Source organism: Xenopus laevis, chromosome 8L (genome assembly GCF_017654675.1).
Source record: "Xenopus laevis strain J_2021 chromosome 8L, Xenopus_laevis_v10.1, whole genome shotgun sequence".
NCBI classification, from domain to species: Eukaryota; Metazoa; Chordata; class Amphibia; order Anura; family Pipidae; genus Xenopus; species Xenopus laevis.
The window spans coordinates 13,761,209-13,782,333 of NC_054385.1; the positions used below are offsets into that span (position 1 = coordinate 13,761,209).

The 21,125-nt window shown below is 39.7% G+C and overlaps 1 protein-coding gene across 1 annotated transcript in view; it reads right to left on the bottom strand.

Annotated features, from left to right (window-relative positions):
• Nucleotides 1-1,859: 1,859 nt before the first annotated feature.
• Nucleotides 1,860-21,125, bottom strand: part of pnck.L (pregnancy up-regulated nonubiquitous CaM kinase L homeolog) — a gene marked incomplete at its 3' end in the record, with an annotated part of 45,552 nt that continues 26,286 nt past the window's right edge. The window contains 9 exon segments of the mRNA NM_001089174.1: nt 1,860-3,274; nt 4,833-4,949; nt 5,463-5,550; nt 7,022-7,100; nt 8,461-8,573; nt 10,066-10,141; nt 11,384-11,507; nt 13,016-13,154; nt 19,223-19,297. Of these exon segments, the coding sequence (NP_001082643.1) occupies nt 4,839-4,949; nt 5,463-5,550; nt 7,022-7,100; nt 8,461-8,573; nt 10,066-10,141; nt 11,384-11,507; nt 13,016-13,154; nt 19,223-19,297 (805 nt within the window).

Genomic DNA, 21,125 nt, shown 5'->3' on the forward strand with positions numbered 1-21,125 from the left:
CTAATGGAGAAATCTATTGGTGCTCTATTATATTATTAATTATATTATATTCTTCACCCTTATAAAACAACATAGTTAAATAGTACTTGGGGTTAAATAAACATTCACCCTTTAGACTTGCTTAATTTCATAACTGATACTTTCCTACCCCTTATAAGCTTAGTCACTTTTTTTTTTGTGGAGAGAACAGACTAATTTATTGATGTTTTTACAAAAGGTGTGTCCCCAGTCCAGCAATTTGTCAGGCTCTAGTCCACCTCCAAAATACAATAATTCTAAAATAAATCGCTAAATGCCTCAAAAAATATATTTCTGAGGGGGGGGAAAAGCAGAAAATAATACAGTGTAGTATTCTTATTTAGTTTGTCACCAAACAAGTGTTTAGCGTCACTTAACTCAGTGCACCCCACTGGTTGCCTTTTATTCTGGTAATTGATGAAAATGAGAAATAACACATCAAACGTTGTGATTAGATCTGAGTGATGAGAGAGAATAGGGTATAATTGATACAGACACTATAATCCGCAGTGGTTCTGGTGGTCTATACTCACAATAACAAAAGTTGGATAACAGTATGTATCATGTATGGATATTCCGTCGCTAATTCCAACACTTTCTCCTTTGTGGGCAATAAAAAGTGATGTGTAGAAGCATTTACTATCTTTTCATAAATAAGTAGGGATGCACCGAATCCAGGATTCTGCCTTTTTCAGCTGTATTTGGATTCACTGAATCCTTCTGCCCGGCTGAACCAAATCCTAATTTTTATATGCAAATTAGGGCGAGGAACTTGCATGACTTTTTGTCCAAAATAGTGGATTTGGTGCATCCCTATAAATAAGTAAAATTACATGCAGAAACGAGTTTTGACAAATCCACATTTCAAATCAAAATAAAATCAAAAGAACAACTTTGCAATGGTTGTAAGTCTCTCTTGCGTCTCTCCAGCGTCTTTTAGAGTCCACTGCGCATGTCTCCGCTCCCCAGCAATACGCTTCCGCACCTCCTCGTCACCAGCTGACACGTTTCACCGTTGAGGCTTCTTCCAAATGCGGTGACATCTCTTCCGGATAGTCGCTCTTTATTGCCCACATTCTTGCAACTACATATAAATGCAGCGTGTCTCCGGAACTTGCAGTCTTTGTTTGTGTTGCTGACACTAATAGATATGTGTGTGTATTGCAGAATTTACTAGGTCACTGTTGTAGTAGGTGCAAGAATGGACGACTCTGGATTAAGAAATCAGTAGAGACCAATGCTGTACATGGAGATTTGTAGCCCTAGTTGTAGTGTAGCTGGATACTGTTTCCAAGTCTCAGGCCCATTTTTTTTTATTGTAACCTGAAAGATCCAACTCAGAATTTTGTTTGAAATTTTACATAAGACATAGAGCTAATTTTTTTCTGTATCTGTTGTCCCATTTTCTTTCCCTACAGTAGCTGGATCAGATGCATTACCAGGGAATACTAAATAGTAAGATTAGAGATGTAAGGAATAGCCGTGTGGGACTATGGGGTATATTTATCAAAGAGTGAAGTTAATAGTGAAGTTCCGCCGCTAGAGTGAAATTCTGCCACTCTCCATTCATTTCTATGGGAATTTTATAGGCGTCAAATATGACTAGGTGCAAAAAGAAATACAAGACTTCTCAATGTCTGCTTTAGCAGGTCGGCACTTGTATTTAATGTATAACAACCAAATCACAGTAAGAGTACAGTCTTCCAAAAAATAAACCACAGTTATAACAACATGTTTAGTTTCAAAATGACACCAGAAGCCTAAGCACACACTAGCGCTTCACTGTGGGAATATTGATAGTAACAGTGATCAGGGGTTGCCTTTCTTCATGTCCACAGAAATGAATCCTTCCAGAGGTGGAGCTGGTTCTGTGCAGGTGGCTACCCAGCACTTTATTCTTGATCTGGAGCAGTTACACCATAAAGAGTTGGCACAATGACATCAACAATCACAGAATCCATGTTTTGCTATGCAGAGGGACAAGTTCACGCTGAAACAAGGTGGGTTTTTTTACTTTAAAGGTTCACAGCCAAAACATCCATTGTTAAATAACCTCAAGCTTACCTTCCCCGCCTCCCAGGTCCTAGTCTCCTATTTGTTCCTTTCCCCCCCCCTATTTTTTTAAATGTCCATTGCCTTGTCTGATTATCATTGTTTATCCAAAATATAGTTCTTCTATATAAGTATAATTTTGATCAATTAAGAATTTTATATCGTATAACTTTTGTTGCAGTCAGGGATTTGCTGCATTCAAAAACACAATTTGTCAAGCCAAACATTTTGCTCTTTGTAACCACCATACGCCACTCTTACTCTGAATTGTATTGTATGAAACTTAAAGGGTTGCCATAATAAGGAGAATTATAGTATTAGCAACCACTATTAATAAACAAAAGTAATATAATAAGGTCCTGTGCGCAGAATTATACTTTTCATTTTACAGGAGAAGAAACCATTCTTACAAATGTTTTTTTTATTTAAACATGGGCCTATAACTTTTTGGAGTTAATATTAAAGTAAGCACCCTAGGCTTGGAGAAAAAAAAAATAAATCAGTAGTCAATCTATTCTAAAATAAAAATGAGTTGCTGGTAAAGCCAATGAGACGAAACTGATGAGAAATGAGACTTTTCAGTACCGTTTAAGTGTACTCTTTCCACTTATGGAAATAAAATCTCCATTTGTCCAGCTCCTTTTAAAGATCTCATACAGTTTATTCTAGTGATGATGTCAGATTCTTGAGACGGCTAAATCAATATCTTTTACGATATCATGGTTATTGGTTTCTACCGGCATGGCAATGTTTTATAGATTTTAGCTGCGGAAACTTTGACTAGAATGGAAGTTTGTGAATGCCGATGAGAGGATGATTTTGCTATGAGGTAGTGCATCATCCAATCTGGAGACCAAGGTCACCTTGTAGATCACTTTCCACCATGGTGGCTCGATCCGCAAAGTTGTTCCTTCAACAGTTTAATGCTCTGTATGTCTCTTTCTGTTTATGGCTCTTCGAATAAGTAAAATCTAGAGACCCAACAAATCTGCAGCGCATCTCAAGAAACTTTTCAAAAACTGAGGCCGACTGGAGGGATTTCCATATAAGGGGAGGGGGCCATGGTGGGCTAAGGGAAGAACAGCCATTGGCCGCTGAAGGCATCATGCAGACAGGTGTCACCACAAGCTCATGCAAGGGTGTAGTGCCTGACATGGAGGTCCCAAGTATGGACACCTCCAGGCGTCAAGTCTTCCATTTAAAGCTGCAGAACAGTAAAGGAGAGAAAGCATTAACTGTTAGTAAAACCACAATGTACATACCATCCTCTTCATGCATTTTTTACAGAATTCTACAAAACTAGGTTGTTCTGTGCCTTACGGAAAATGTAAGCATATACTTTTTTGGGGGAGGAGGGTACAAATTTGAAAGACAGGGTGGCAAATGTGCATCTTTACTATACTCAAGTTAATTCCCATCATTTGTAGTTGGAAACTGTCCCATTCTGCTGCATGGACTTTCCTTCCAACATGCCAATTAGTTAATAGCTAGAATGCTCACTGCAGACACCGGTGTCCCCATGATGGGCCCAAAACTGGCTTTGAGCAGCTGGTAATGCTAGTTTTTTTGGACATAAGTTTGGAACATGGAATTGGCGAGGTTTCATAGAAAAGGTGTAGACCAGATATGCAAATCTATCTGAAAGCTGAGCAAGCCTAGTGTAAGGATTCACTGACAGGAGCCAATGTGCTGTATAACTTAAGGTTTTTAATAAACAAAAAATGTGCACTGACCTCTGCAGAAAAGTACAAGGCAGCAAAAAACAAGTCAAGCCAAAAGTCAAGGGCAGGTGGCAAACAAACAGATGATTGACAGGCCAAATGTTGGGACGGGCAGAGTACATGCAAGATCAAAAACAAGCCAAGGTCAATACCGGAAGATCCAAAAATCAGAGGGAACAGGGGGCAGATAGGAAAAGGCCAGGAAAAGGGACAAGATTACTGGACTCAGAAACCGGAACAGGAACCAAACAGTATCAAAACAGAAACTAAACAGAATCAAAACAGGAACTGAACAGGATCAAATTCAGGTTTTTCCATGAGGCTTGGAGTTAGCAGTTGGCCAATAATCCAGCACGGGGTGTTTGGGAATCAGGTTTAAATAGTCCTTTAAATGAGCAATTGCTCTCAGCTGGATAGAGGGTGTGTACTTGTGGAAACTGACATGGAGGCAGCAAAACAAAAGGCATCTTGACAGAGGCAGGGTGCCACCACTCTGCCTCCCGTGGCTCAAGCAGGAGGAGCAGTGCCTGGAATGTAACAGGTTTCTGGTTCGAAACCTAGCACCCACTGCACAACGGACCAATGATTAGCTCACCTAGCTTTCTGCTGTGAATTGAATGCATGGCCCCATGTATTTTGCAGTTGGCATGATATTCTAGAACACGCAGTTAGACATCAGTCAGGGAGGGAAGAGTTTTCTGCCAGCTCTGCAGCTCTTTATGGTTATTGTTTTAGGGCACACAGGTGGATTATGCGCCATTGCCTATCCACTAACTTGTTCACACATCCCTTTGTGGATATTCACAAAATATGCAGTGCTGGGGGTTTTGTCAGTAAAGCCAATGAGGACATTTGTCAGTAAAGCCAATGCTGCCTCATGTAAGCAAGGTGCTCCTTATTTTAGATTTGCCATAGTGACCATCCCTCTGTACATTAGTTGACTAAAATTGATTTGAGGTGCACTATGGAACGTTAAATCCAGCTAGTCTTAACAAATTTTATGCAACACAAATTATGCAACACAAAGCCAAAGCCTCTCACCTCCCGTCACCACTTGTCCTTCTCTTCTGGAACGGGTTCTCCATGGTGTTCTTCTGTCTCAGCACTTTGCCCCATTTTGGTGATGTGACGGAGGAACGAAGTTGCATTGAAAGCTCTCTGCATTGGATGGATAAATAGCAGGGTGATGAATTTTCAAGTGCAGTCTTAAAGGGGTTGTTCACGGTTAACTTTTAGTATGATGTACTTTTGATAGTGCTATTCTGAATCAGTTTGCAATTGGTTTTCATTTTTTTTAAATTACGGTTTTGGATTAATTTTGCTATTTGTTCAGCAGCTCTCCAGTTTGGAATTTTGACAGCTATCTGGTTGCTAGGGTCCAATTGGTTTGGAAGAGAAACAGGTATATGACTATATAAGGGGTGTAAATAGAAACATAAGCAATATAAAGTAACAATAAACAATAGTTCAATTACCAGGTTCACCAATGGCCGCATACAGGTACGCTGTCATTTTTTTATGCTATAGGTGCTAAGACACTAGTGTTAAAAAGGGTCAGAAATTGGTGAATTATATCAACATATCCACCTACTAGAAGCTACTCCACTTTGTTCAGCAGCCGTAAAGAAAAGTACCATACTGGGATCTCAATAGTTTGACAGCCATACTTACCTTCCACTGACTTCGTGCAAAGTTCTTTTGGATTTGCTCACTCACTGACCCATGGATGTCTCTTTCCAGTGCTGTGTCTCCGCATATCCTACATGCAACGATGGAAACAACCATGGAGATTATGCACGTTTTCCAAGTAAGGTATTCCAAGGAAGAGGATGATACAGAGCTAAGATATACAGTATACATACAGCACAGTAGTGCAGGAATATTGATTTATTGCAGGGGCCAATGAAGTTATGAATTAATGAATTAATTTGCTGTGTCTTTCTCTTAACCTTACTAAAACCCAACATACCCAATCCTGGGCCAGCAACACTTAAACATACAACAGTGCAGTGATCACATGATGATATAATCATCCTGAATGCAGGAATGCACCCACTGGGTGAACTGGAATATCCACTAGGAGTAGTGAAGCAGTCCAGGACACCTCGAGGATTATTTATTATTATTATTATTTAGTCCGAATGCTCATTAGAGTTTTTTTTTACTATAACATCCAAATTTTTAGTGAAAAAAAACCTAACATTTTTGAGATTTATTATACCCCGAGGATGGAAAAAGTCAGAATCTGAAAATGAGTGATCTCAGACCTGCCAGGGTTGTGTATAAGTCAGTGGGAGGCATCCCAAAGGTATCTTGATCTGCTCTGGGTTTAGTGCAATAATCTGAAGATTTCGTGGTTTTCGGGCAAAAAAATGTACAAATTTTTGTACGATTTTTTTGTGTTTTTTTCCCAAACTATAATTTTTCAGGAAAATGTATTGATAAATAAGGGGAAACAACCCATGCGGATTTGGTCGGAGTATATTTCAGAAAATAATTAGATAAATTAGGATTTTGATTAAAAAAAACCCCCAGGGTCCCAGGCACTTTTTCTACAAGTCCCCCATTTCCATTCAGTGTGTAAAGTAATGCACTGAAACCAGCAAACCTCCCAAGTATTAGGCCTCCAATGCCCTATCTCAGTGATCCCCAACCAGTGGCTCATGAGCAAGTTGTTGTTCACCAACCCCTTGGATGTTGCTCTTAGTGGCAGGTGCTTCTTTTAGAATTCCATAAAAACCAGTTGTCCTGCCAAACAGAGTCTCCTGTAGGCTGCTAGTCCACATAGGGACTACCAAATAGCCAATCACAGGCCTTATTTGGCACCTTATTTTCATGCTTGTGTTGCTCTCCGACTCTTTTGACATTTGATTGTGGCTTACTGTAAGAAAGGTTGGGGTCTGCTGCCCTGTCTGAAGTTACTTTGAAGATCATTAAGGGAAATCGTACAGTGGCTGTTTATTAGCTACTACTTTTGCCTTGGAATATAATATGCATGGCCGCAATTAACTGATAACTGGAAACCAAATGGGAACCAGCATGCAACCGTTACTTGTGCTTGTGTGGTGTAACAAGGAAAATGAATGGAAATTAAATACACTCTGTACCATTATTTGTGGCACAGAAGTCCAGATGCCATCTCAGTAGCAGATAGTCCATCAGGATTCTGATGTTTATGTTTTTCTTTAATATTAGTGGCACCGAGTAGGTGGGCACTTAGTTCTACTTACCAGGGATGCTGTAGTGCCTGCTCACATGTTAGCCTTTTCTCTGGCTCCCTCTCCAACAAGTGACGTATGAAATCCTTGGCTGGAATTAAACAGTTTCTTATAAACACAGTAACCATGTGTAGAGTTGCAGCATGTCACAACTTGGAGTCTTTCTTAATGGGCAGCATCCTTATACACTAGTGATGAGCAGGCCGGCCCGAAACCCGCAAAAAATCTTGGGGTCGCGGGCGGGTCCAGGTCGAGCTCTTCTCCTGCTCTCCCTGTGACCTAGCACTTCCGGCGGCAAAATTTATAGACTTGAGCCTGACATACCCCTTTTGTGATGTCACTGTGGGGCGGGCGCGGGTCTATAAATAGAGGGGCAGCAGCGGGCCCAGGCCGGGTGTGGATTGGGAGGGTGCAGGTCGAGAAATTCTCGACCCGCACATCACTATTATGCACCTAGTGAATGGGTACATACATACATGCCCCTTATTGCTCTAGCACTTACGTCTGGGGCATTAACATTTTATGTGATTTTGGTTGACAAAAAAAAAAATCACAATTCTCACCATCATTATCAGGGTTGGACTGGCCAGACGGGACCCAGGGAAAAACCCGGTGGGCCCTGACCCTCATGGGCCCACCGACACAGACCCAACTGAAACCGCAAAAAAATAAGGTGCGCACATGGGGGTGGAGTGGGGGTTGTGACTGGGGGCCCGAGAAGACGGAGGGGGGTTATGACCAGAGGCTTGGGGATGTGTGCGGGCCCCAGAGGCGGCCCTGGATCACCCCAGTCCGACACAGATCATTATTAACTGTTTAGTGAATTAAAACCCCAAAAACTAATAGGTCTCACAAAAATCACCAAATTTTTTGGTGTGGTTGCACAGAAATAATAATCAAATACAATGATAGATCCCATCGCTGCAAGGAATATAGCAGAGATAATGATCAGGAAAACTGAAATAACTGTGACTAGAAAGCCCCTCATATATAAAACGCTAAAACCTTGGTTATTACTCGGACAATCACTGTGCCTGTGCCTGAACTGTATTCCGTGGAGCCCTTTGTTATCTTATATAGATGAATCTTCTGCAGAACAGTCTAAAGAGAATTTCTAATGCGGATAACACCATGGACCCCTATATTCCCAGCAGATCTCATTATTTCTTCGTTTTTTTTTCTCTTGGGGTCCCCCCTCCCTTTTTTTTTCTGAAACCTCTTCTTTCTTAACATGCGGTTTTCTAGCGGCACAAAGAACGGTTGCCTTCTCCGCACTCTTTAAAGCATTTAAATCATTTCTCTCAAGGAAAAAAATAAAAAAACTTGTGAAAAACCGCCAGTGCCATTGGATGAAAGGGATACAAAATGAGGAAACCGAATGCAATCTCGCAATTAGCCTCTCGTTTTAGAAGGGGCGTTTGATGGTACAGAAAGCTGTTAAATATACCAACCTGATTCGGAAATGTCATCCCAGTATGGAGAATCAAATTCGTATTCTGCCTTCAAGATCTGGTTAAAAAGCTCAGAGTCGTTTTCATCGTAAAAAGGGGGATAACCGCAGAGCCTACAAAAAAAAATCAGGCTAAAAAGCAATATCATCTTTTCTACATCACATCAGTTGGACATCGGATCCACTAAGGGGGGCGCGCTAATTCCCGTTTTTGGGCCTAGAACATGTTGACGCCATTAGCTTCCATTGGTATATTTTATAAAAACTTAGCCTTAAAGGTTGCTTAAGGCTTTTTTTTGTTAACTTTTAGTATGTTGTAGAATGGCTCATTCTAAGCAACTTTTTAATTGGCCTTCATTTTTTTCTTTTTTATAGTTTTTGAATTATTTGCCTTATTCCTCTGACTCTTTTCAGCTTTCAAATAAGGGTCACTGACCCCATCTAAAAAACAAATGTATTGTTATTTCTACTTTTTATTACTCATATTTCTATACAGACCCTCTTCTATTCATATTTTAGTCTCTTATTCAAATCAATGCATGGTTGCTAGGGGATGTTGGACCCTAGCAACCAGATTGCTAAAACTGCAAACTAGAGATCTGCTGAATAAAAAGCTAAATAACTCAAAAAACACAAATAATAAAAAATGAAAGGATCAGTTCGGTAGTCAGCCATTTTCAGCAGGATTTTAATTCGCCCGAATCCTTGTGCCTGGCCGAACCGAATCCGAATCCTTAAAATCATGTGACTTTTCATTACAAAACAAGGAAAAGTTAAAAAAAAATAATGGATTCGGTGCATCCCTAGTTATTTCACTTTTTATTCCGCAGTTCTCTATGTTGCAATTTCAGCAATCAGGTTGCTAGGGTCCAATTTTGAGTAAGAGACTGGAGTATGAATACTAGAGGGCCTGAATAGAAAGATAAGTACTAAAAAGTAGCAATAATACTAATCTGGTAGCATTACAGAGCATTTTTTTTATAGATGGGGTCAGTGACCCCCCCCCCTCATTTGAAAGCTGGAAAGAGTCAGAAGAAGAAGGCAAATAATTCAGAAATTATATTAATGAAAAAAATGAAAGCCTATGGAAAAGTTGCTTAGAATTAGCATAATATAACATGCTAAAATTCCAAATTATGGAAAGATCCGTATCTGGAAAATCCCAGGAGCATTCTGGATAGCAGGTCCCATACCTGTATATATTTTTTTTTGGGGGGGGTGGCAGGACATGAATATGTCTGAACAAAGCAGCATCTACAGTTATGCGACCTGTTATCCAGAATGCTTGGGTTTTCTGGATAAGGGACCCTTCCATAATTTGGATCTCAATGTCTTGAGTCTACTAAAAAAAATCATTTAAGCACTACTTAAACCTGAAAAGGTTATGTACCTTACAATTCAGATTCATTCTATCTTAATTGGGATCAAGTACAAGGTACTGTTTTATTACAAAGAAAAGGGAAATCATTTTAAAATTTGTAATTATTTGATTAAAATGCAGTTTATGGGAGATGGCCCGAATTATTCCTTTGAAGGAGGATTTTCCTATGAAAACCTAATTGGCTTAGGAACCAGCTTGGCAGGAATGAAAAGAGAAGATACTCACAGAATATAAGAGATGACACCAATTGCCCAGACGTCTACAGCTTTTCCATACGGCTTCTGTTCCAGGAGTTCTGGTGCTGGAAGAGGTTGAAAGAGAAAGAGAGAATGTTAAAATACACTCAAGGCCTGTGCTTGTTACATATGGCAGATAGGGGATCTGTTATCCAGAATGCTCGGGACCTGCGGTTTTCTGGATAATGGATCTTTCTGTAATTTGGATCTTCATACCTTAAGTCTACTAAAAAAATAATCACTTAAATATTAAGTTAACCCCAATAGGATTGTTTTGCCTCTAATAAGGATTAATTATATATTAGTTTGGCTAAAATACAAGGTATTGTTTTATTATTACAGTGAAAAAGGAAATCTTTTTTTATCATTTTAATCATTTGGATAAAATGGATAAGATGGCCTTTCCGTAATTCATAGCTTTCTGGATAAAGGGTTTGCGCATAACCAATCCCCTACATGTACAACAATTCCAATTGGAACACAATGCCCATTTTGCTGTCTAGAACACAGCCTTAAACAGAAAACCCAACAGTATAGGTGCATACATAATGAATCCCCTTTAAAGTGGTTGCTCACCTTTGAGTTAACTTGTAGTATGATGTAGAGAGGGATATTCTGAGATAATTTGCAATTGGTTTACACTTTTTATTATTTGTGGTTTTTGAGTTATTTAGCTTTTTATTCAGCAGTTGTCCAGTTTGCAGTTTCAGCAATCTGGTTACTAGGGTCCAAATTACCCTAACAACCATGCATTGATTTGAATGAGAGACTGGAATATGAACAGAAGAGGGCCTGAATTGAAAAATAAGTAGGGATGATCCGAATCCAGGTTTCGGTTCGGGATTTGGCTTTCAGCAGGATTCGGATTCAGCCGAATCCTTCTGCCCGGCCGAACCAAATCCTAATTTGCATATGCATATTAGGTGCGGGGAGGTAAATCGTGTGCCTTTTTGTCAAAAAACAAGGTAAAAAAAAATTCCCCTTCCCACCACTAATTTGCATATGCATATTAGGATTCGGTTCGGTATTCGGCCAAATCTTTTGCGAAGGATTCGGGGGTTGACCGAATCCAAAATAGTAGATTCGGTGCATCCCTAAAAATAAGTAATAAAAAATGCAGCAATCACAATCAATTGTGTAGTCTTAAAGAAGGAGAGTGCAATCAATTCAAAAACCTTAAAGAATAAATAATGACCAATTGAGTAGTTGCTTCATATTAGCCATTCTCGAACAAACTAAAATTTATTTTGAAGGTGAGCCATTATTGTAAAAATTCTGATATTTTACTTGCTAACGATAAGTCTTACCAACATATCCGGGGGTCCCGCACGCTGTCGCCATCATTCCACTATCTTCAAACTTGGACAGACCAAAGTCACTGATCATGATTTTGGAATCCTCAAATGGGGTGGCATAGAGAAGGTTCTCTGGCTGCCAAAAGAGACAATTTCAAGCCAAAGTGAATGAAAGTAACAGGTATGGGACCTGTTATCCAAAATGCCTGGGACCTGGTGTTTTCTGCATAAGGGATATTTTTTGTAATTAGGATCTCCATACGTAAAGTCCTTTTAAAAAACTCATTTAAACATTAAATAAACCCAATAAGCTGGCTTTTGCCTCCAATAAGGATTACCGTAATTACATTTTAGCTGGGATCAAGTACAAGCTACTGTTTTATTATTACACTGAAAAAGAAAATTATTTTTATAAATTAGAATTTTATATTAAAATTAAGTCTATGGGAGAGGCCTTCCCATAATTTGGATAATGGGTTTCCGGATAATGGATCTTATCCCATAATGGTGGTGCCTTTAGGCTTGGGCTGTATTTAATGGGGATTTAAATAGGGCCAACTGCATAGTGACCTTATTTAAATCCCCACTAAAGACAGCCACATAGTGGGCCCAACACCTTGTAGGGGAGTTAAATACATAAAACGCAGAACACCGTTTGTCCCATAGTGTAGGTATAGGATCTGTTATCTGTAATCCTGTTATCCAGAAAAAAATGTATAAAAAGGTCATCTCCCATTGACTCAATTTTATCGAAGTAATACAAAATGTTAAAAAAAGATTTCCCCTTTCTCTGTAATAATAAAACAGAAGCTTGTACTTGATCCCAACTAAGATACAATTAATCCTCATTGGAAGGAAAACCAGCCTATTGGGTTGATTTAATGTTTACACCATTTTCTAGTAGACTTAGGGGGTTATTTATCAAGGTCCAAATTTATCGGAGTATTTCTATGTTAGAAACCCGATCAACTCCAATTGCCCGAATGGATATTATATATGAAGAAAAAAACCTGAAAAAATAGGGTTGGGCAAACTTCGGGTCTTTCCCCGAAAACTCTGAATTGTTTGCGTTTTCTGCGCGTTTCTGATGCCTATGATTAAGGGAATGCTTTCCCAAAACGCGTAAGGCGATGCTGTTACCTCAAATGTTGCAATAAAACCTCCTCAAATCCGTCCGGAGTGCCGGCTGATTTGCTCATTTGGATTTCTGCGCAAAAAACACCGAAACCATGAAAAAAATCATTGTTTTCTGAGTTTTCTTGTGCATAAGAACCACAAACTCATCGGATATCGGTACAGACATTAGCGCAGACACTGAGACCTTCCCATTGACTTATACAAGACCTCGAGAGCTTTTAGATGCCGGGGTTTCGGATTTTGAGTTTTTAGACCATGGGACTTTAATAAATCACGAAAACCATGAATTATTAGAGGTTCGGATATTCGGTCCTTGATAAATAACCCCCTTAGGGTATGAAGATCCAGATTATGGAAAGATTTGTTATCCGGAAAACCCCAGGTCCCCATTCTGGATAACAGATCCAATACCTGCAACATAGTAAGTTAGGTTAAAAAAGACACACGTCCATCAAGTTCAACTTTTTATGTCTATTTAATTTACCTGCCAAACGGCTAGTATAATACCTTTAGGTCTCTGTGAACAATCCCCATGTTGTGCAAGTACTGTACGGCATCGAGGACCTGTCCAATGAGTTGACTGGCATCTTTCTCTGTATAATATCCACGCTCAATGATGCGGTCAAAAAGCTCCCCTCCAGTAACACTGTTGGGAAAGACCCATACTCTATCACTTGTGGGCAATTAAAAGGACGCTATCATCAAAAAAAAAACAGTGCTCGCGTCTGAGAACATATGCTTGGTTTAGTAAACGAGGCTCGTCATGTCATTATTTTAATTTGGAAAAACCATTAGCTGCCATTCTTGCTTTCACATTTATAGTTTATCACCCAAATAAGAATAAATGGTCTGAATCCCCTTTTGTTTTCCTGTACAGGTATGGGATAGGTTATCCTGAAACCCATTATCCAGAAAATTAGGGAAAGGCCATCTCCCATAGGCTCCATTTTATCCAAATAATCAAAATTTTTAAAAATTATTTCCTTTTTCTCTGTAATAATAAAACAGTAGCTTGTACTTGACCCCAACTAAGCTATAATTAATCATTCCTGAAGGCAAAACCAGCCTATTGGGATAATTTAATGTTTACATGATTTCTAGTAGACTTAAAATATGAAGATCCAAATTACGGAAAGATACATTATCCAGAAAACACAGGTCCCCAGCATTCTGGATAACCGGTCCCATACCTGTATTTCAATCCTACATCCCACTGATTATTTGGGAAGGCGAGAAAAACAGAAAACTAGTGCAAAACCTTCCAATAAATAAACTCGTTCTCCAGCTTGGAATGCCTGCTGCTATCTGGTTGCTAGGCTTCCATTTACCCTAGCAACCAGGCAGCTGCTTTAAGGAGAGACTGGAAGATGAATAGGAGAGGGCCTGGATAGAAAGCGGAGTCATGAAAAGTAACAATGAAATTGTAGAGCAATAGATAAACACATATTTTTACTTTCAAGCGGGAAAGGGTCAGTAGAGCAAGGCAAGCAAAACTATAAATAATGATGACCAATTGAAAATGTTCTAAGTATAGGACATTCTGTAACAGCATAAAGGGAAAATACTACTTGAATTAATTTTAAATGGGATAAGAAAGGGAAATGATTGCATATAATGATAGTACCCCAGCTGGAGGGTTTTAAATAAAATAATAGCTGCATTTTACCTAAGTGTCCAAAAAAAAAAAGCAACACAGCAGTTCTCAAACTGGAGCCTTTTGTCCGTTCCTTGTATTTTACTCCACATTACCACTAGAGGGTGCAACAGGACAGGGATATGTTGATCTTTCAGACCCATACAGAGGATTTCATGTTTACAAACAAAAGGTCACCAAATAAACTGGTATTTTCCCAATAGGGCCATCTTAAGCTGGGCAATAATGTGCTGATCTAATTGTTTGGCCCCTCGGCACACAATCAGATCATCATACAGGTATCCGTTATCCAGAAGGCTCCGAATTACAGAAAGGCCGTCTCCCATAGACTTCATTTTATCCAAATAATCCAAACTTTTACAAATGACTTCCTTTTATTGATACTTTTGGTAGTACAATAAAAGGGGTCAATTCCCCGACTGCATAATCTTGTGTGTGTGCAGATCCGTTTCCAAACAATTCCTTTTTCTCTGTAATAATAAAACAGTAACTTGTACTTGATCCCAACTAAGATGTAATTATTCCTTATTGCAAGCAAAACCAGCCTATTGGGTTTATTTAACGTTTACATAATTTTCTAGTAGACTTAGGGTAGGACTACACGGGCGATTTTGCCGCGATCCGTTCCGCTGCGAAAAATCACAGGCGTCACGTCAGATGCAACGGAAATAAGGTAAGTAATGCCAGTGTCGGATCGTGTTGCATTGTTGATGCGACTCATCAATGCTTCAGACGCATCGTGCAGCATCAACGCTGCAACACAATCCAACAATTGAATTACTTACCATATTTCCGTCGCATCCAACGTGAAGCCTGCGGTTTTTCGCTGCACGGCAGAATCGGCCGTGTAGTCCTGCCCTTAAGGTATGAAGATCTAAATTATAGAAATGTCCATTATCCAGAAAACCAGAGGTCCCGGGTATTCAGGGTAACAAGTTTCATACTTGTATAGGAACTGTTATCTGGAATGCTCGGGCCCTGATGTTCCCAAAAAAGAGCTCTTTCCATAATTTGGGTCACTGTACTTTAAGCCTACTAAAAAAAACATTTTAACATTACATGAACCTAATAGGCTGTTTTTACCTGCAATAAGGATTAATTATATCTTAGCTGGGGTCAAGTACAAGTTGTTGTTTTTTTATTACAGAGAAAAAGGAAAAAAAACATTATAAATTCGGATGATATATTTAAAATCGACTACGGGAGATGGCCTTCCCATAATTTGGAGTTTTCGGGATTACGGGTGATTTTTGGCCGGGCAGGCCCGTTGGTGACCACGTGCACACAGGTGCTGATGTTTCCATGGCAATTCAGTTATTAATGCACTCATTATAGAATATGTATTAATTGCAATCGTTCCGTTGTCCAGTTTCCAGCTGCAGCTTGTGTGTATATTTTGTAGAACTGGGTGAATGCCACGGTTCATGCAAATTGTTTCTGAGACAAGGTTACTTAGTATAACTGGGGAATAAAAACACAATCCAGATACTCACAGTATATATCCATTCTGACAGGCGAGTGCCTAAGGTATTCCAGCAGCACTTACCCATGGTGCCTCGTTGTTAGCAGCAATAATGTTTCCCCCTATTTTTGCACACAGCAACAGCAAACACCGTCCCGAATTTAATTTAATTTTTTGATTTTGAGTGTAATTCAGAGTCTTAATCCCACTATAGAAATCCAGCAACCACACTGGGGATTCCTTTGGCATAAAGATCACTTTTCCTGTATACAGTAGAACCTCCATTTTACGTTTTTCAGAAGACCAGAAAAAAATGGTGTAAAATCCAGGAAAATGTAAAATCAGGGAAATGTATTATGCATAATATATAGGTGGGACCACAAAACAGCAATGTATAAGGGTAGGACTACACGGACGTTTTCAGGCGCGATCCGCTGCGCTGCGACAAAATGCATGCAACAGAAATAAGGTATGAGATAGAAATGTTGGATGAAGTCGCAGCATTGATCCGACGCAACACAACTGTCGGATGCAGGTGTAGCGTCTACATCCGACAGTCGTGTCGCGTCGGATCACATGCATTTTGTCGTAGTGCGGCGGATCGCACCAAAAGCGTCCGTAAAATCAGGGGATGTTAAATGGGAGTTCAACTGTATTTGAATACTGCTATATATATAGGTAGAATGAAACGGCACTCACCAATCTCCGATTTACTCGCCGGGTGCTAACCAAATTAATCAACAATAGTCCAGAGAAAGCACTCACGGCCATGACCATCAGCTGTGTATCAAAATATATTTATTCGTGCCTGATGCACCATGCACGAATAAATATATTTGATACACAGCTGATGGTCATGGCCGTGAGTTCCTTCTCTGGACTATTATTATAATATATATATATATATATATCCAACCTGAAAAAACGCACTCACAGAACAAAAAAGGTGTTGTTTATTCCGACGTTTTCGGCTCTTAAACTCGAGCCTTCGAATAACAATGCTGTGTTACCAATAAAACACTTTATTCACTTCTACAATGAGTGTGCTGATCCATTACTACTGTGTATATATATATATATATATATATATATATATATATATATATATATATATATAGATATAAAATGTAGTTAACTGCCCGGGTGCTGGTCAATTAAAATAAATAAAAGAAACCGCACTCGCTGGGACTTAAAAGGGGTGGTTCACCTTTGAAATAACTCTTTTAGTACAATGTAGAGAGTGATATTCTGAGACAATTTCTCATTGGTTTTCATTTTTTATTATTTGTGTTTTTTTTTTAGTTATTTAGCTTTTTATTCAGCAACTCTGCAGTTTGCTCTTTCAGCAGTCTGGTTGCTAGGACCCAAGTGACCCTAGCAACCATGCACTGATTTGAATAAGAGACAGGAATATGAACAGGAGAGGCCTGAATAGAAAGAAGAGTAATAAAAAGTAGCGATAACAATACATTTGTTGCCTTACAGAGCGTTTGGTTTCTAGGCTAGAACTCCACAATGCATCTGGAGCCAACACATCGCTATGCACAGTGTCGGACTGGGACACCAGTGGCCCACCCAAAAACCTTAGACCAGGGCCCCACTCTCAGTACTATTATTCTTCCTCTCCTCACTCAACCTCTATTCTCCTAGTCTCTCTTCTTTACATACTATAATTTATTATTCCATCTATTAAGCCTCTTTTTTTCATAGAAATAGGGAATGGCCATGAAATAGGCCAAATGTTTAGCAGCATGAGGTCCACTGACACCTGGGCCCACCGGGAGTTTTCCTGGTATCCCTGTGGGCCAGTCCGACACTGGCTATGCGACAAAACGCGTTCGACATGTCGGATGTTTTAAAGAAACAGTGAAGGAGTAAAACGCATGTGTTTTGTCGTATAGCAATGTGTCGGCTCCAGACACATTGTGGAGTTGTAGCCTTAGAAGGTGTCAGCGACGCCCATTTGAAAGCTGCAAAGAGTCAGAAGAAAAAGGCAAATAATTCGAAAAGTATAAAAAATAAATAATTAAAACCAATTGAAGAGTTGCTTAGAATCGGCCGTTCTATAACATACTAAAAGTAAAGGTGAAAAAAATTCCAACGTTTTAAGCACAAAACTCTTCCTCAGGGACAAACCTACAGACTGAAATTAAAACACAAACACTTAAACCCTAACCAAACAGATTTGGTGCCAAAAGCAGTGCTTGGTAACCAAGGCAACCGCTGTAAAACAGGTGCAGTAATTAGTGAGTGGAAGGAAAGGAGAAAAGGGAAGCTCACAAATCAAGTGACCATGAAAATTATTTGAAGCTCAGAAAATGATACGTCAGTAACAAAACATATACAGGTACGGGACCTGTTATCCAGAAGGCGTTTGGGGAGATTGGTTGCCGCAAAAACGAGGCACTTAGTCGCCAGGCGACCAAATCTCCCCAAAACGCCCAGTGTGGTCTGACCCTTATTGTGTGAAAAGAGATAAAGCAACAGCGTTCAGTGTAAATAAACTGCTACACAAGTATACAATTGTAAGGTGGGCAAGGCCAGAGGTCTCCCTGTATAAGAACCCAGTCCAACATGGCCGCTCCATGATCATTTGGAGTAAAGGCAAATAAAGCACAGCAAGTATAGAAAGTGCAAGATAGTATAGAAAGTGCAAGATAGTAAAAACAGCAGAGTAGACTTTCTGTAAAACAGAAAGCATTTGTTATCAGCACATGTTCAAAATGGAGCTGGCAAGGACTCTCTGTGTCCCCCAAAAAGCGCCAACATAGTCCGCAGTTCTTTACAATAAACAGGAGATGAGTTTGGAAATCAGAGAAGGCTTCCCAGGCACACGCTCAGATTTGGGAAGATTAGTCGCCTGTCGACAAAAGCTCCTCTTCTTCGGGGCGACTAATCTCCCCGAACTGCTTTGCTCAAAGCGTTTCATTTTCCAAAGTCGCGTGAAGTTTCCTCGCGAGGCAACCTCGGAAAATGAAGAGCTCCGAGTGCCATCCCGCCTGCGATTTACATCGGGAGTCAGTTCGGGGTGATTTGTCGCCGGGTGACTAATGTCCCGGATCTAAGTGTTTGACCCTTAAAGGCGTTGTTCACCTTTATATTCATTTTTGTAGAGAGTGATATTCTAAGGCAATTTACAATTGGTTTCCATTTTTTATTATTTGTGATTTTTGAGTTATTTCACTTTTTTATTCAACAGCTTTCCAGTTTGCAATTTTAGCAGTCTGGTTGCTATGGTCCCAATTACCCTAGCAACCATGCATTGATTTTAACAAGAGACTGCAATATGAATAGAAGAGGGCCTGAATACAAAGACGAGTAATAAAAAAGTAGCAATAACATTATAGGTGTAGCCTTACAGAGCATTTGTTTTTTTAGATGGCGTCAGTGACCCCACCATTTGAAAGCTGGAAAGAGTCCGAAGAAGAAGGCAAATAAGTAAAAAACTATAAAAGATAAATATTGAAGACCAATTGAAAAGTTGCTTAGAATTGGCCATTGTATAACATACTAAACGTTATCGTAAAGGTGAACCACCCTATTAATATGGGTGTCAGTAGCAAGCATATATATCCATTGAATTAATCCATATACTTACAGTTCCATGGCTAAGTACAGGTGTGTGGGGCTCTCGTATATATCGTCCAGGGAAACTATGTTTTGGTGAGTAATCCTGCAAAACAAATGCAGTTTCGTATCACATTTGATTGTGCAATAGTTAAACAAGAAGGCTGCGTGAATAATGGCTTATATAAAATACACATGTAAAGCACAACAGCTGGCTAGAATCTAAATCGCTGTCGGGTTGGCACTCGGATCGATCCGTTTTCCGAAGTCGCCCAAAGTTACCTCACAAGGAAACTTCGGGCGACTTTCGATAGTTCCAAAGTGATCCGACTGCCATCCTGCCGGCAGAACAAATATATATTATATGAATTAAATGTAGCAGAGGGATATGAGTCAAGGAAGTATGTCATAGAGACCTTGGAGGGGGCAGTAAAGGTTCAGAACGAGGGTACTGGGCCCGAGACCCACCTGCAACCTGCCCAAGAAGTGGCCCGAACCTGCTTGACCCGTGGGTTCTGCAGGTTTTGGCCTGTACCACTACTACGGAATGCCCATGTTTCTCTCACTGCCAGTCCGCTTTGACTACAGTGGTGCTTAACGCAGCTTTTTCTGTTTTATTCTTTTTATTGCATCTTAAGGTCCAATCTGCAGGGCAAAGTGCCATTTTGCTATTGTTTTTTGCACTTTGCACCTTTTACCCTCTTAATAAATGGGCCACAGTTCTGTTCTTTAAGACAATACAGATAATGATAAAAGCAATCTTCATTCCTGGTCTTTGCAAACGTACCCACATAATTATACAGTGGGCGTGTGGGAGAAAGGTGGACACTGCTTTGAATAATTTTAGCTTTCCTAGGAGACCAGGGAAAGAGATGTTCTGAGGTTGCCATAGCAATAATAGAAGTTTTTCTTTTGGCTTTAACTATAAAGAAGCAAAAGAAATATCAAACAAAAAAAATATTCATAAGTGCATAACATTTTGTAAATTGCAATATGTCTTTGTAGTAAAACAAGCTTGTAGTGATGGAGATGAAATGGTGTCACAGATTTGCTATATTAATAGAACACCTTAAGCTTTCACAAGTGCACTGCTAATTAGTCATCTATGAGATGGCTAATGAGAGGATTTGATGAGCTGCTGAGCCACCAGAAGTTCTAGTTTGCCATGGATCTGATGAAACTTCCACCTTTTCCCTTACAATTTCTATTCAGTTCTCCCAAAACCCGCTGGAAAGTGTCCTGAGTACAAACTGCAAGTGCCATGTTGGCTGATCAAAAAGATTACCCTCCAGCTAGCCTCAATTATGCTAGGGTCACTCTTCCACCAGAATATTGATAGAGCTGGGTAGAAAGAGAAACAGAAGTAAAAGTAGAAGGAGGATAAAGAGACAGTGTAGTAGAGTAACAGAAGAGTAGAGGAGGTATTTGATAAAGAAAGAAAGGAAAAGAAGAGATAGGAAGTGGAAAATGAGAGGGATATTAAATACAGACAAAGAGAGAAAGCAGAAGGAGAATGAGAGGGACAATATAGACATACATAGAAAAGCAGAGGGAGAAGAAGAGATAGGAAGTGGAAAATGAGAGGGACCTGAAATCCGGCATACAGAGAAAGACAAAGGGAAAAGAAGTGATAGGAAGTGGAAAATGAGGGGGGCATTAAATACAGACAAAGAGGGAAAAGCAGAGGGAGAAGAAGAAACAGGAAGTGGAAAAGGACAGGGACATTAGATACAAACAAAGAGAGAAAAGCAGAGGGAGAAGAAGAGATATGAATGAAATATAGATTCTGACAAATGCCAGAGGGGCTGCTGTAAGATACCATACACCAGTTATCCCCAACAAGTGGTTTGCGAGCAAAATGTTGCTCACCAACCTGATGGATATTGCTCACAGTGGCCTCAAAGCAGGTGCTTTCCTTTGAATTTCTGACTTGG